At 46.1% G+C, this 13,822-nt stretch overlaps 1 protein-coding gene across 1 annotated transcript; it reads right to left on the bottom strand.

The window, feature by feature from the left end:
• Positions 1-153: 153 nt before the first annotated feature.
• Positions 154-12,958, bottom strand: SPG21 (SPG21 abhydrolase domain containing, maspardin). Its single transcript, XM_040600832.1, has 9 exons — positions 12,831-12,958; positions 8,544-8,637; positions 4,513-4,674; positions 3,574-3,654; positions 2,830-2,975; positions 2,301-2,409; positions 1,737-1,844; positions 1,098-1,238; positions 154-755 (listed from the first exon to the last, which is right to left on the bottom strand). The coding sequence occupies exons 2-9, from the start codon at positions 8,604-8,606 to the stop codon at positions 633-635; spliced, it is 933 nt and encodes a 310-aa protein (XP_040456766.1). The 5' UTR covers positions 8,607-8,637; positions 12,831-12,958; the 3' UTR covers positions 154-632.
• Between the last annotated feature and the right edge of the window lie 864 nt (positions 12,959-13,822).

Below are 13,822 nucleotides of genomic sequence, written 5' to 3'. Positions count from 1 at the left end.
AGCAGAAGGTGGTGGTTTTCTTAATTTCTTGAGGTGCTTGTAGAGGCAAACCAGGACTGCAGTAAGCTACACTGCTCTTCTCTTGTAGTCAAAACAGGAGACACCTGCTGAAATTGAAGTTTTATTGAAAACCATTTTTAAACAGCAAGAAAGTTAAAAATTCAAATGCTTTATTTCAAATAGAAATGAACTAACACAACATACGAAGCAAGTGAGTGGCAGCAATGTTGTCACTTAAACACCTTTTAAACCAAATATTCAACAAAAATATATGTCAGCTTATAAGTACACAATCTGCATGTGGCAATATATACAGCTGAGTGAAAAATATAAAAAGAAATATTGTTCTGCTTAAGAACATGACAGTGACGACTTTGGTAGCAAAAATGTCTTTGTTTTTAAAACTGTAATCTTCAAACGAAGCCTCCTTGAATTCAAAGACTAAAAATTAAACAGACCTATCCTGTTACACTTCCAGAGGTTACTGTCCGTGGGTAGTTCACTGACTATTGATCCTGTTGGAATCACACAGTGATAATCGGTTAACACAAGGAAAAAGGCAGAGTAGGAACAGTTGATTGTACACAGGAAGACCACCAAACCAACTCCTCATTTTCACCGGCACCCAAAACCTACTGCTCTTCTTGCTCATTGCTGGTGTGAAGACGGATCTTTTGGACTTCCAGCTCTTCTGCGCTGACCATGGAGGGATCGATGGCTGCATACCGGGTACCGTGGAACTGCAGTAAATGGATCTGTTGCACATGGAAAATAACACTGAAACAGGTGCAGAAGCACAAGGTTTTGGTAAAAGAGAAGCATTCTTTCAGAATAATTTTTGAGAGGATGAAATCATGGCTCTGGAGTACAAGATATTCAGAGAGAGGACAGAGGAAACAGGCAACAGCCAAACCCCCAAAGCCAGCCCTCCGTGAACGTGGCTGCTCCCAGCCCTGCCCTCCTGTGTCAGCTATCTGCAAGCCGGAGCAAACAGAGCTCAGGCAAGCTAAAAAATAAAAGTAAGCACAGAAAAGGTGCTTCCTACAGCTGTTCTGGCTGAATGCATTGGTCGATTGGGTTTGAGTGCAGAGACTCACTTGAATATATAGGTTGACCTCAGCACTCCTGCAGAGATAGGGGAAGTTGCCTCCGGTTTTGAGATGAGCTCTTCTGGCATTAGGATAGAGCTTATACATTTCTTCTTTTGCTTCAGTAGAAAGTGCACTTTGGTCAAATACCTGCATAACAAGTCACAGGAGTTAGCTCTGAATCTCAGATTTTGCTTATTAAATCAGACTGGATACGTGCTGCTCCTAGAAGCAATTCTCAGCTTCTCTGGAGCAGTGTTGAAGAAACAGAAAACAAGCAACCTGGTGTAGTGGATGGTGTCCCTGCCCAGGGCAGGGGGGTTGGAATGAAAGGATCTTTGAGGTCTCTTCCAACCCAAACCGTTCCATGATTCTGTGTTAGGCACTGACAGCTAGAATGCTAACGCTGTGATACATAAAGATACGACTCTGTTATTGCACAGAATATCTAATTCATAATTTAACACAGAAGAGTCACGGTGTTGCTCAGTCAGTAGGTGGCTTATCTAAATATGAAGTTACATGCCACAAATAGTTAGCAAGTTGCTAATAGAATATCTAGGCCCCATCTGGATATCCAGGTCAAGGGGAGAAACTGTTAAAAAAAAAAAAAAAAAAAAAAAAAGGATTACATGGAGATTAACTTACATCCATAATGGTTACAGGGATGTCTCGAATTTTATGAGGTTCTACATAGGAGTTCTGGCAGTTGAGAGTAAGCCTTGAAGCAAGCTCGCTCTGGCCTAGACTCTCCAGCTTTCAGTAGAGAGAAACACTGATTAGCAACATATTTCACTGCAGGAAGTTAATGCAATATTAACAATACAGCCAAAGAGAAGTTAAAGGAAAACATGACTGCACTTCAGATGAAGATTACAGTTCCAATTTAGCATTACTCTGCATGAGACAAATGCTTAAAACATGTTCCATTAGTTGCTCCTGCCCCCAGAACCTACAGATGCATCCCAGCACCTTCTTCTCTTCCACCTCAGTTTAACTCCGGATTTACATAAACAGAACTGTAAGGTAGACAATCACAGCATCAGTGAAACTGCTGGAGCTGTGACAGTCAATACCTGCTAAAAATTTATTCCTCACTCCTCCCTTCCGGGAAAGTAAATGAAGAAAGCAGCAGAAACACCTACAACCTCCTGCTAAGTAAATCTTTCACAGAGACTGACACCGCAGCCGTTAGCGTACACAGCTACCTACCCTGTCCACCATGAAATCAATCCCATCGGCCATTTCAGGATCTAGAGGACCAGATGCAAAATTCCCAAGGACAATTTTTTTCAGCATAAAAGCAGGCATCAGCCAAAAGCTGAAACAGAAACAAGATGTAACAATCTTCAAGCATCCAGGACTCCAACATTAACATGTTCTGTTGTAAGCACTCCCTTTCCTTGCACAGACTTTGTGCTTTAACTTCAAATGAAAACCTGAAGAAGCTTCGAGAGCACCGAGATGGAAAACCTGGCAGCTAGGTACTCAAAATGTTCTGGGAAGCAGTTAATCTTACATTGCAAAAATGTATTTTAAACAAGGTGAATAACACTTTCATCACTCTAAAAAACTTCCATTCTCCTTGCGGCATGGCTTTAAAAGTCACAAGCATTCCACTCCGCACCTCCCTCCCCCAGGCTGGAAACAGGTTAGATGCACATCAAACCAGGTCAGCGTGACATTTCACTGCAAAAAAACTAATGCCATGAATCTGCAGGCTTGTCTCAGTCTCCCTCACCTGTTTGCTGTCCATGTCTGATTGAAGATAGAAGTGTCACTAAAGGAATTACACAGGATCAGAGATTGAACTCTGGGAGATTTGTGTGTGTATTCAGCAAATTTTTGAGCTAGAAAGCCTCCCAGAGAAGCTCCAAAAAGGTGAACCTAATTAAAGGAAAAAGAATCATGTTACACTTATGAGATGTGAACTCTAAGCACGATGTTTCATTACAAAAATCAGTCATCCAAATTCCACTGTTGTCATAAGCCATTTTTTTAAAAGAATCACTCTTCTGTTCAGCTTCTGATTTCTTGCATGATATAAATGTGACAAATACTGAAAAAGGGAAGTGTTTCCAGATCACAGTTCACATTTCTGTGTGCTCATCAAGCTTAAGAAAAAAAATAAAATCAAACATTTCACTTTGTCTTCAACAGCTTTCCAATCCAAGATACTTTATTGTGGTATTCTGTACTACACAAATTAGGAAGGATAACTTCCATGAGATCTCATGAAAAACTGAAGTTAACCAATGCAATTTAATAGGCCTAGAATAGCAGTTGAATTTAGGCCAAGTATGACAATTTTCAAGGGTATTCACCTTCAAAAATAAACTAGTTTCAAATGTAAAATTGCAACACAGCCTCCTTTATTTATAGGCTATGTTTGTGTCATATTTTATACACTTTCTTTTAAATGACTCTTCAAACACCAGGTTTTTATTGCAACTATACATCCATTTCCCCATCTCTGAGCACTCACTTTATCCAGCTGAAGGTGGTCTAACAGTTTTCTGAATCCATCACAGAACTCAAGGTGATCCCAGTACACTGGATACTGCAACTAAAATAATACAAAGTTAGAAAAAGCCAGCCTCGGAGCAGTACCCATCAGCTGTCTGCTTGAAAGCCATACCAATTCTCACATGAAAGGTTTCACGGTAGCAACCTGCCTCTCCTGTGTCATGAGGCTCAAGCTCTTCAGCAAGGTCCCTAACTCCCCAGGGTGCAAACACCTCCCCCTCGCTTGCACAAAAATACACAACTCAAAGTACTGGAAAGCAAACTTGTAGGGGAAAGTACAGCATTGCCTCACTCTGTAATCAGTGGCAGGAGAGGCTGGGAGGATTTTTCAGCAATTTTGTAGCACGTAGAGTTGGCAGGTACAGAGATCGTTAACTGCTGCAAGAGATACAGCAGCATTCCTAAAGCCATACTGTTTAGCAGAAATACTGTACAGCTCAATAATCTCAGTTCAGCTCAGGAGCTGAGAAGCCAGACAAGAGCACGCTGTTAGGATTTTGCAGAGTGACTTAGCACTTGCAGCTATGCAGGCTAAGAACCAGGTTATCCACCAACCCTAAGGAAAACACGGAAACCCTGAACTAACTCACATTTGCCTCATGGCTAATAAAGATACAGCTGGAGGCAAGAATGACTGGCACTCAGGGCACACAAGGGAAAAAGCCAGACTGAGTAATTAATAATGTCCACACACAAAGGCTTTGGGTAAATGCTGCCATAAACATACCGCAGATTTCAGCCTGGACCTGCACGCTACATATTCCACAGTACAACTAGCACCAAGTTTTTGATGGATTCCCTTAGTCAAAACTAAGTTGTTCATCTTCATTATCCAACCTCTGATGACAGCAACAAGCACAAGTAATACTAACTTTGACACAGGACAGAGAATACTCACAGCAATAACTCTGTAGCCCCATCCAGTCAGCGCCAAAATTTGCTGGAAAAACACATCTGCAGTTCCACTTACAGGAGGGAGAAATATGAGCGGGCACCGAATACTCCTAGGTCCTGCATCATACAGTGACCAGACTTTACTATCATCATCGTCTACTATTATCTGAAATGACAGGCATCGGGGGAGAAGAAACACACAAGACAAATTAGATTCTTCAGCCACCTTCCAAGATTGCTTCTACACAACACTTTATCATCTAGCAAACACCATAATACTCAAGACCCCTTTGAACAAGACCATCTTTTACTCTTCTTCACAATACCTTTCCTCTCTCAGGCTGTCTACTAACTGGAGTTACAGTGTTTGTGTGGATACAGCTGGAGCAGAACCACAGCCACGCGCTGTCAGACCAAATGCTTTGTGTGTCCTGACATAAGCTGGATAACAAACACAGTGCCATGGCCCAGGAGAGACCCAGGAGGTCAGTTCAAGGTATGGACAGCAGCAGCTGCAGGCTGGAAGACACAGGGCTGCCCCTGGGAGCAGTTTTTTAAACAACCATGGATATTTACATTCACTGGACAAAAGATGTTACAGGTCTGGATACGTGCAAGCCTAGTGAATTAAGCAGCTAACACCACAAATTATTGATCTGAAACAGTTAAAGCCAGCTGCCAGAAACAGAGATGCACACAACTCCCCAAGCAGCACTGCAAAGCTGACCTGGAAAAAAAACCAAAACGCTTCCATCAGCTGGCAGCATCTCAGGAGCATTTGTAGTGCCTAGGACGTGTGGCTGGCTGAAGCACATTATCCACATGCAAGCTGCCATCCTTAGTGAGCAGTTCCTCATACACTGCCCACCTTGGGCAGAAGCTAGAAGTCCTACCACAGTGAGCATATGTAAAAGTATAGGAATTAGGTAACAGTCATCCTTTCTGCAGTGCTGGAGCCTGACTTGCTTTTACAGAGCCTTTTCAACCAGCAAACTGTTTTATATATTTAAGGTGCTCTTTCAATGCTCCACAACCCAGCAAAAGTGTGCAGCTTGTACCAGATCAACAAGCACAAACCTCTGGGGAAAGCCTGCGTCACACAGCAGGAATTCATCTCCTCTGTATCAAAATTGTGTAGCTTTTTGAACAGCAATATACAAGCACAATTTGCTTCATCACAGCAGTTAAGCTTCTCAGGGAATCAGAGAAGAATAGCGTACCACAAATCAGATTTGCTTGACTAACAAATCTGCTTGTAATGAAGCCAGTATTTCAGGCTCTGGGGGCATGTGAGCGATCACATGATACTGCTGTTTTGTAAAGTATCTATCAAAAAAAAAAAAATTGCATACCAGAGCTTCCAGACCACTGAAACCATTTAAAAATAAACCTTGTACAAAAGCCTCCCATCTCCCCCCAAAACCCTTGTCACACAACTCCAGAGCTCCAGGCCTCGCCGCTCTCAGCTGTTATTCCACCAGTAATGTCGGATCCAGGATCCGTTCAGGGTGGTGGTTGGTGGCTACTCCAAAGTTTCTCTTTAGGAGTATTTCCAAAGGTGAACCATGCTCCTTGAAGTCACAAAACCAAAGTTAGTTCACGTCAAGAGAGCTGAGGCTCAGAGATAATGTTCCTCAAGCCCAGACAATGAATCAATGGGTTTAAACAATTGTTCTATTTGACTCCCAGCCACATACTGGATAGTTTAACTCCAGCTCCCAAACAAGGCTAAGCACCACGTAGGCAGATAGCAGTGTGGCTAACTGCTGGTTTGGTAGGTCACCAGCCTTTTTCTTGTTCTGGTCAATCGATCATTATCACCTACAGTTTACATAAAGGGTAAAATCTGCACTGCACTAAAAAACGGGCAGAACTTTCCCCTGTCCTAGCAGAGCCAGAGTGTCCCTTGCTGAAGACTTTTAGGAAGGGGTTATCTAAGACAGCAAGCAGCGTACGCAATGCAGGCTCACAGGCAAGGCTAAAGACTCACATTAAAAATGTTATTTTCTGTGCTGTACTTCCTGTATCTGAGAAGAGCCGGAAGGGTAATGGAGCTGTGAGTTTCCTGCTCCTGTCAGGAGGAACATCTCAGCCCATTTTCAAACAAAAGACTTCCTTAAGTAGATCTGACAGCAGTGATGTGTGCTTACCAGCAGTAATGATGGTTGGTCATTCCTTCCTCAGCACTGCACATGCTTTGCCTATACTTCTGGGCAATAATGCAAACAATTGTTTTCCTAACTACAGCTTCAGAGATTACATCTTCAAATTGGACTTTTTTTTTTTCTTCTCTCTCCAGAAACCAGGGCTACTTTGTTTCTTTCTACCTTCTTCATACCCCACATTCATCACTGTGGCATCATTTTACTTTTGAGTAGACTGAACCACTCAAAAGGGTAAGGTATTCCCTAGTCTGAAGGTCACCAGGTCAACAGCAGCTTCAGTTTACACGTCCCCATTTATGAAATACTGAGTAGTCAGCAGCAGCTGAAGGCACTGCCCCTGGCAGCGAGCTGCAGCGTCACACAGTTCCCAGGCAGCAGCAACGTGTCCTGTGGTTACAAGCCTCCAGCTCCTTTCATCTACTGTACTGCATCCCACAAAGCAGCGCCTAAAAGCACCTATGCGTCATTCCGCTGAAATACTGTCCCCTGGCTTTGCTGACCCAGTAAGGCACTGCCTGAAGGCAAAAGCATGGCACAAACAGATCCAGCAGATCTGGTACTGGCCAGAAACAAAGAGCAGCTGGACAGCCAGAGCCTAGACATAGCCAACAGCAATGGATCTTTCTTACTTACAGAAGATGCAAACTGGCAAAAATGAATGAGAAACCCTGAATGAAAAATCCTACAGTTCTTCCATAAAGGTAGTTTCTTCGAGAAAGTTACACACCACTCAGTGGAAATAGTGCTGGGCACATATAAACATCGTTCCTTAGGTTTGGGGACACAGTCCCTTTCAAGTGGCCCAACTGCAAACAACTTGCTATTGAAGGAGGTAATGCTGCTCTTGCCTTTGCTGCCAGCACCATCCCGTGTTCCTGCAGCCCACACAGCCACCCAGGTTAGGGAGCTGAACCAACTGGAAGTCAGTTTAACCCAAAACCAAACTATAAAACACCTTCAAGCTAGGCAGGTCACTGACCCTGCTCAGCTTGTGCGGTCACATGAGCAGCCACCACGCTTGCAGGAGCAGCGGGCTGGGGTGTAAAGTAAAATTACTGATTTTAGAATTCACCAGACTTAGTTTTTTGGGAACACAGTAATTCAAAGCACTTTTTTAAAAAAACCCTCATGTTAAATGTCAAGTGAAGTGTTACAACAGGTTGAAGTAATTTCATGCCCTCTGTCGCTCAACATATAGGGAGCAGACATCGGGGCACTGCGTACCTCAAACACTCTCCTGTGGTTCAGCAAAAGGAAGTGGAGAAATCCAAGTGTGAGGAGAAAGTGGTCGGACAATGTGATTAAGCAGACTTCCAAAGGACACACAGTGGAAGAAAGCATTTATTTTTCCCCACCATCGTTAAGACATCTGTCCACTCGCAGGAAGCCTGTGTGCAGCCTGACTGCCGAGCAGCTGCCTTCAGATACTCCGCTTCAACCTGAGGACGATGGTAGGAACGGCAGAGGTGGCTCTGGCAGCACGGCTGCCTGGCAGCTGGGTCAGCTGCCCGCCTTGGTGTGGTGCAGCGCGCACAGGCAGCTCCATGAGAGGCCATGCACGAGGTCCCCAGCACATGCCACCTCCTCCAAGTCTCCTCCTCAGGCGTGGCTGGCATCAGGATGCCAGGTACCGCTGCATGGCTCACAACTGTGAGCCTCAGCTCCCCACCACATGCAGAAGTGACCTCAGCATGTGAAAATTAAGAGTGTGCTTTCATGCATTCATATGATATGTGGGATAACAGTTCAGGAGATAAGCCAGGTCACTAGCACAGCCACAACTGTTCTGCATTAACCAAACAGCTCAGCCTTCCCCACTACAAAGCAAGGGGAGACATTCTACCCACAAGACCATCACAGCTGTACGTACCTTTTTAAGAGGAACTGTGCTTCTGAACCAGTTATAGTCAGGAGAGACTTTAATCTCTCCCATGATGTTTAGAAAAAATTCAGTCTAGGTCAGCCTGAAAAAGAGAGACAAAGTTAGAAAGCAATACAGTAGCTTTACCGTGGGCAGCATTCAAAAGCTGTGGTGTTTACATAAAGCATTTCCAGGGCAAGTTTGCTCTTATCAGTTATCGTACTACCTCTGACTCACACCAAGTTTACTTATCCTCAGTTTTCATCACAAACCATTTAATTATTCTCCTGAGAGGCAGTCACCTGACTGCCTTACTGTACCAGCCTCATTATGAAATGATGACACTTTTGTAACAGTATTCCCGTGTAACAGCTGTAAGACAATTGTGTTGCAGGCTGTAAGTGGCTTTAATACTCAAAGCATGTTTTTGATTTGTTCTTAATTTATAAAGCACTCCAAATTTATATCTAATAAATATTTATCCCATTCACTCAGCAGTTCACACAATACTCACATTATTTCATGAACCAACTGCCTAAGTATTCAGACCATGTTCTTCCATCTCTAGAAGATGGAAAGAAACAAACAAGATCACATCTTCCCTGTGCACGGGGAACATCAGCTGATCTGAAGCTTAATTTACAGAAGAGTCCTGAAGTTTTAATTCTACCCACACAGAAGCTGACTTGTCGGGAGTTACCAACAAAGGTATCTTTGAAGCACACCGAATAATACAGAACAAATTGATTTTGAGTTGGGTCCACACAGGAATACCACTAATTCACTCTGAAGTCAGAATGTCCTAGCATACACACTGCATGTCTTATAATACTCCATTAATTAGTAATAAACACTTAGGTAACTTCTAGAATTAACTTTTTTAAAGCTTCCATTTATACAACAGATGGTATCAAACAGTTTTGAAGCTTGCAAACTCAATAGCTTTACCCTGAAAGCCAAGTGCCTCAAGAGATTATCTGCATGCATTCACACACAGCACTGAGTATAATAAAACAAAGCAACTTTTGCTCTTGTTACTTAACAGTTGCCAAGTATAGATCAATAGGTTTTGTCTCTTAATTCTTCATAAAATAAGACCTTGGTATGTTCTGTGAGTCAGCCCAATTAATTTCTCCTTGAAAGAAAGCTGCTGGTGTGCAGGCTTAACTAGCTTATTGGGTTCCAGCTGGACGAACAGTTACAATTTCCTTATCTTTCAGTCTTCATTTGCCATTTTACAAGTACAGAAATGAACTTTAAAAGGGAAAGTACTTTCTAAACTGCAAGACAACACACATCTTCCACAAAGCCCATGATACACCTCTCATATCCAACAAGGGTCTGAGGTAGGAAATTCAGCTGTGTGGCCATTATTTCAATTTTGTGTAGCTTCGTTTCAGTGCTTGCATCAACTACTCTGCTCTTTGTCATAGCCTGGCAGCAGGTAAAAAATACCTACTCCCAAGAACCTGCAAAGCAGAGCAGGCACAAATGTTCGTTACCAGACTAAGAGGGACAGCTGGGTATTAGAGAAAAGAAACAGCAGTGCAGACTATTAATTCCTCTCCATAACCACACATCAATAGTTTTCAAAGTGCTATTCAGTAAACGAGGGTGTGACAAATTAATGGCATAAATAAATTACAGCAAATGCCTTAAAATGATATGTTCTTTTGGAGTACGATATTATAGTAGGGCCAAGAAACACAAGTCATGGTCAGGGCCTCGCTATGCTAGGCACTGCACAAACACAGAGACACAGGAGAAGATTTTTTGCTAATAATTCTGGCTGCCATAAAGGGTCAGCAATTTCTTCCTACCGTTATTACCTTTCTTTTTTCTGCCACCTCAGTCTAATTCATTCAGCTACTTTTCATAGAATCACGGAATGGTTTGGGTTGGAAGGGACCTTAAAGACCACCCAGTTCCACCCCCTGCCATGGGCTGGGACACCTTCCACCAGCCCAGGTTGCTCCCAGCCCCGTCCCACCTGGCCTTGGGCACTGCCAGGGATGGGGCACCCACAGCTGCTCTGGGCAGCCTGTGCCTCACAATGAAGAATTTCTTCCTAATACCTAACCTAAGTCTACTCTCTTCCAGTTTAAAGTGATTCTCCCTTGTCCTACCACTACAAGCCCTCGTAAAACGTCCCTCTCCAGCTTTCCTGTTGGCCCCGTTAAGTACTGGAAGGTGCTGGAAGATCTCCCCAGAGCCTTCTCTTCTCCAGGCTGGACAACCCCACCTCTCTCAGCCTGCCTGCATAGGAGAGGGGCTCCAGCCCTCTGATCATCTCCGTGGCCTCCTCTGGACTCGCTCCAGCAGGTCCATGTCCTTATGTTGGGGGCTCCAAGAGCTGGACACAGGGCTGCAGGTGGGGTCTCAGGAGAGCAGAGAACAAGGGGAGAAGCACCCCCTTTGACTGGCTGGCCACACTGCTTTTGATGCAGCCTAGGATATGGTTGGCTTTCTGGGCTGCAAGCACATATTGCCAGGTCATGTTTAGCTTCTCATCAACCAACACCCCCCAGTTTTTCTCCTCAGGGCTGCTCTCAATCCATTTTCTGCCCAACCTGCATTTGTGCTTGGGATTGCCCTGACCCAGGTATGAGGTTTGCAGAGGCCCACCTTTCAAGCTTGGCATTGCTGGCAAACTTGCTGAGGGTGCACTCAATTTTTGTGGGCTGACACATCACTTGGGAGCACAAAGCCATCTATTGTTAGAATAAGTAAGGAAAGGGTATCATGCAGATGAACTTTGTCCTGTCAGCATACCTCAGCTCGCACCAGAGTGCGTTAAGAGTCCATCTGAAACCTAGATTTTGAGGTTCTCAGTTCACCTGCTACCACTTGTGGAAGCAAACCGTTGGCCACCAAGACCCTAGGCTGATTTCCCCCAGCTCCTTTCCTGCAAAGGTCCATCTGTGACCACCACTCCTAAGAACTGCCTCTCTTTTAAAGCAAGAGTAAACAGCCTTTCTTTGATTATAGAAGTTTTTGCTGAAGTCAGTGTCCTACTACTAAAATTTGTTTCCCCTGGTACAGAAATGCGGCATTGAATTTGCACACACAAATATTAATGTCATCAACAATTATGTGCTCTTCTGGACACAGAAAAGCTGAACTATTAACTCAAAATAGGAAATCAGCCACCAAAGGTAACTCAAATCACAAACAAAGAAATGACACTGTTCCTGATCCAGCCTCTGAAGACCCGAGTTTAATTTTTCATAAAGCCAAAGAACACGAAGAACCCTAACCCCTTAAAAACAATTCCCCTAAAGGACGAATCACCTATGGATGTGTTCAGAGCACTTGATAATATTCTCCCTATGAGTTATCCCCACTACACTAATGACATATTCCACTCGCTATGGATTTAGAAAGATTTTGATCCTGCTGCTAGAGAGGAATCCCCGGAGTGGATCAGACAAGCGGTGACTCCTCTCCCCACTGCTGTGTCTGCCTGACCGGGGCCCTGCACAGCCGCCCCCCCTGCACTGCCCACACAGCACCCACTCCCACGGGCCAAGGGACCTGAATCAGCAACACCCACACTGAGAGCTGACGGGGGCTGCGGGCAAACCCCAGGAGATGCAGCTGACGGGGGCTGCGGGCAAACCCCAGGAGATGCAGCTGACGGGGGCTGCGGGCAAACCCCAGGAGATGCAGCGGAGACGTAAGGCTACATGTGCTTCGTGACCACCAAACACAGGCAATGGGGAAGTTACGGATAACGGGGATGCTGGCAGCAGCACCTTCTCCTCTCCCCCAGTGCTGTTCCCACCGTCCCTGACGCAGCCGCCCGCCGACCCTAGCCCCTGCTCCATCCCCCCTCCTCAGCCACAGTGCCACCCCCAACCTCGCAGGGAGGAGGAGGCCAAAGCCCACCCTGCACCCCCGGCCCTGGTTTTCTGCCCCACAGCACAGGCTGAGGCAGCCTCTTCCCCGACCCCCCCCCCGGGAAGACGAACGCCCAGGGCTGGGCTTTGGGCTCCCTGCGGGGCCGAGCCCCAAGCCCTCCTCCAGGCCAGGACCCCTTAGGGGCCGTGAAAACCCCCTCCCCCGGCCCGACGGCTCCTCACACCCTCTCCGACAACTCAGGCACAGCCTCGCCCAGGGGCAATGCTGTCCCGGAGCCTGAGAGACCCCCCCGGTCTCCTCTGGGCCCATCCGGTCCTTCAGGTCCCCCGAGCCCTCTCCCCGGTCGGGGGCTCTGAGAAGAGGGGGCAGGCCTGTCTCCACAGCGGTGACACCCCCCACCCCCCCCGCCTTCCCCGCTCGCTGCTCAGCCCTCACCGGCTCGGCAGGGCCCGGGGACGCAGGGCCGCCGCTCGCCTCCTCCTGCCCCGCTGCACCCAAGCGGGGGCGCCCGCCGCCGCCCGCTGCTTCCGGGTGCTGTGCCCGCGCCGGCCACGTGACGGAGGGGAGGAGCGCGGGCGGGGCGCAAGGCACGCGGCCGCCATTGCTACCGAGGCGGAAGTGTGCGTGTCCGGCGCCATCGCTACCGAGGCGGAGATCACGTGCCCCCGCAGCGGGGCGGTGATTGGTCGGCGCGGGCCCGCGGCCGCCATTAACGAGTCTGAGGCGGCAGTGTCAGAGGTGATGGTTGTTGTTGTTGACCTGCTGCTCGGCTGGTTCCTCACAGAATTGGGTTTTAACCTAGAAAAAAAGGCACAGCAGCTCCCCGGTGGTGCTTAGTTTCGCTCTCTGCTGCCGCTCTACTTGGTGCAGGTGTCACTGTCACCTGTCACTGCCATCCAGCAGGAGAGAGTATAATTTTTTTGATGTATGTTGAGAAATCCTGAGTGATTTCAGTGAAAGCACCGGTGAGTGAAACAGCTGTGTTCAAGTCGGGGTCTTACTTTTAATATTCTAGGCTTTATCCAGCTCCCTTGAACTGGCTGTTGTGCAGCGCTTGCTTGTCTAATACAAAATCAGGGTCTTTTCATTGGCTGCATCTGTTCAAGCAAAGTTTATTTTTAAAAAGCCCATTTCAAGGCTGTGCTAAAAGCTAAGTTAGGTGAGGTGAGTTAGAAGGTGTAATGGCACTGCCTGCCTTTCATACATGAAGAAACATTTGCAGGTAAAGCTCTGAGCTGAGAAAATTGTTTGTTCAAATAGTTATTTCATAAGTAGTATTTTACTGGCGTATTTTCAGTACACCAGGTTTACAAGGAAGCTGAGAGCACTGCCTGTTGCCATGAGTGGTCCAAACGTGCTGTGGATGTGCAGCAGCATGCAACCGGTACTCGCTGGAGACACTGCTGCTGTTCCTTCTGTGCTTTCAT

The sequence above is a fragment of the Falco naumanni genome, chromosome 7, assembly GCF_017639655.2.
Source record: "Falco naumanni isolate bFalNau1 chromosome 7, bFalNau1.pat, whole genome shotgun sequence".
Classification (NCBI taxonomy): domain Eukaryota; kingdom Metazoa; phylum Chordata; class Aves; order Falconiformes; family Falconidae; genus Falco; species Falco naumanni.
The sequence above is the reverse complement of the archived record's forward strand: the minus strand, read 5'-3'. Positions and strand labels throughout refer to the sequence as shown.

Excerpts from the sequence above, each read along its gene's own strand:
- SPG21 (XM_040600832.1), bottom strand. The coding sequence starts at position 8,606 with ATGGGAGAGATTAAAGTCTCTCCTGACTATAACTGGTTCAGAAGCACA. Across the intron at positions 3,655-4,512 it reads GGGGCTACAGAGTTATTGCT|TTGCAGTATCCAGTGTACTG; the intron begins GTGAGTATTCTC and ends GTATTATTTTAG. Across the intron at positions 1,845-2,300 it reads TTGATTTCATGGTGGACAGG|CTGGAGAGTCTAGGCCAGAG; the intron begins GTAGGTAGCTGT and ends CTCTACTGAAAG.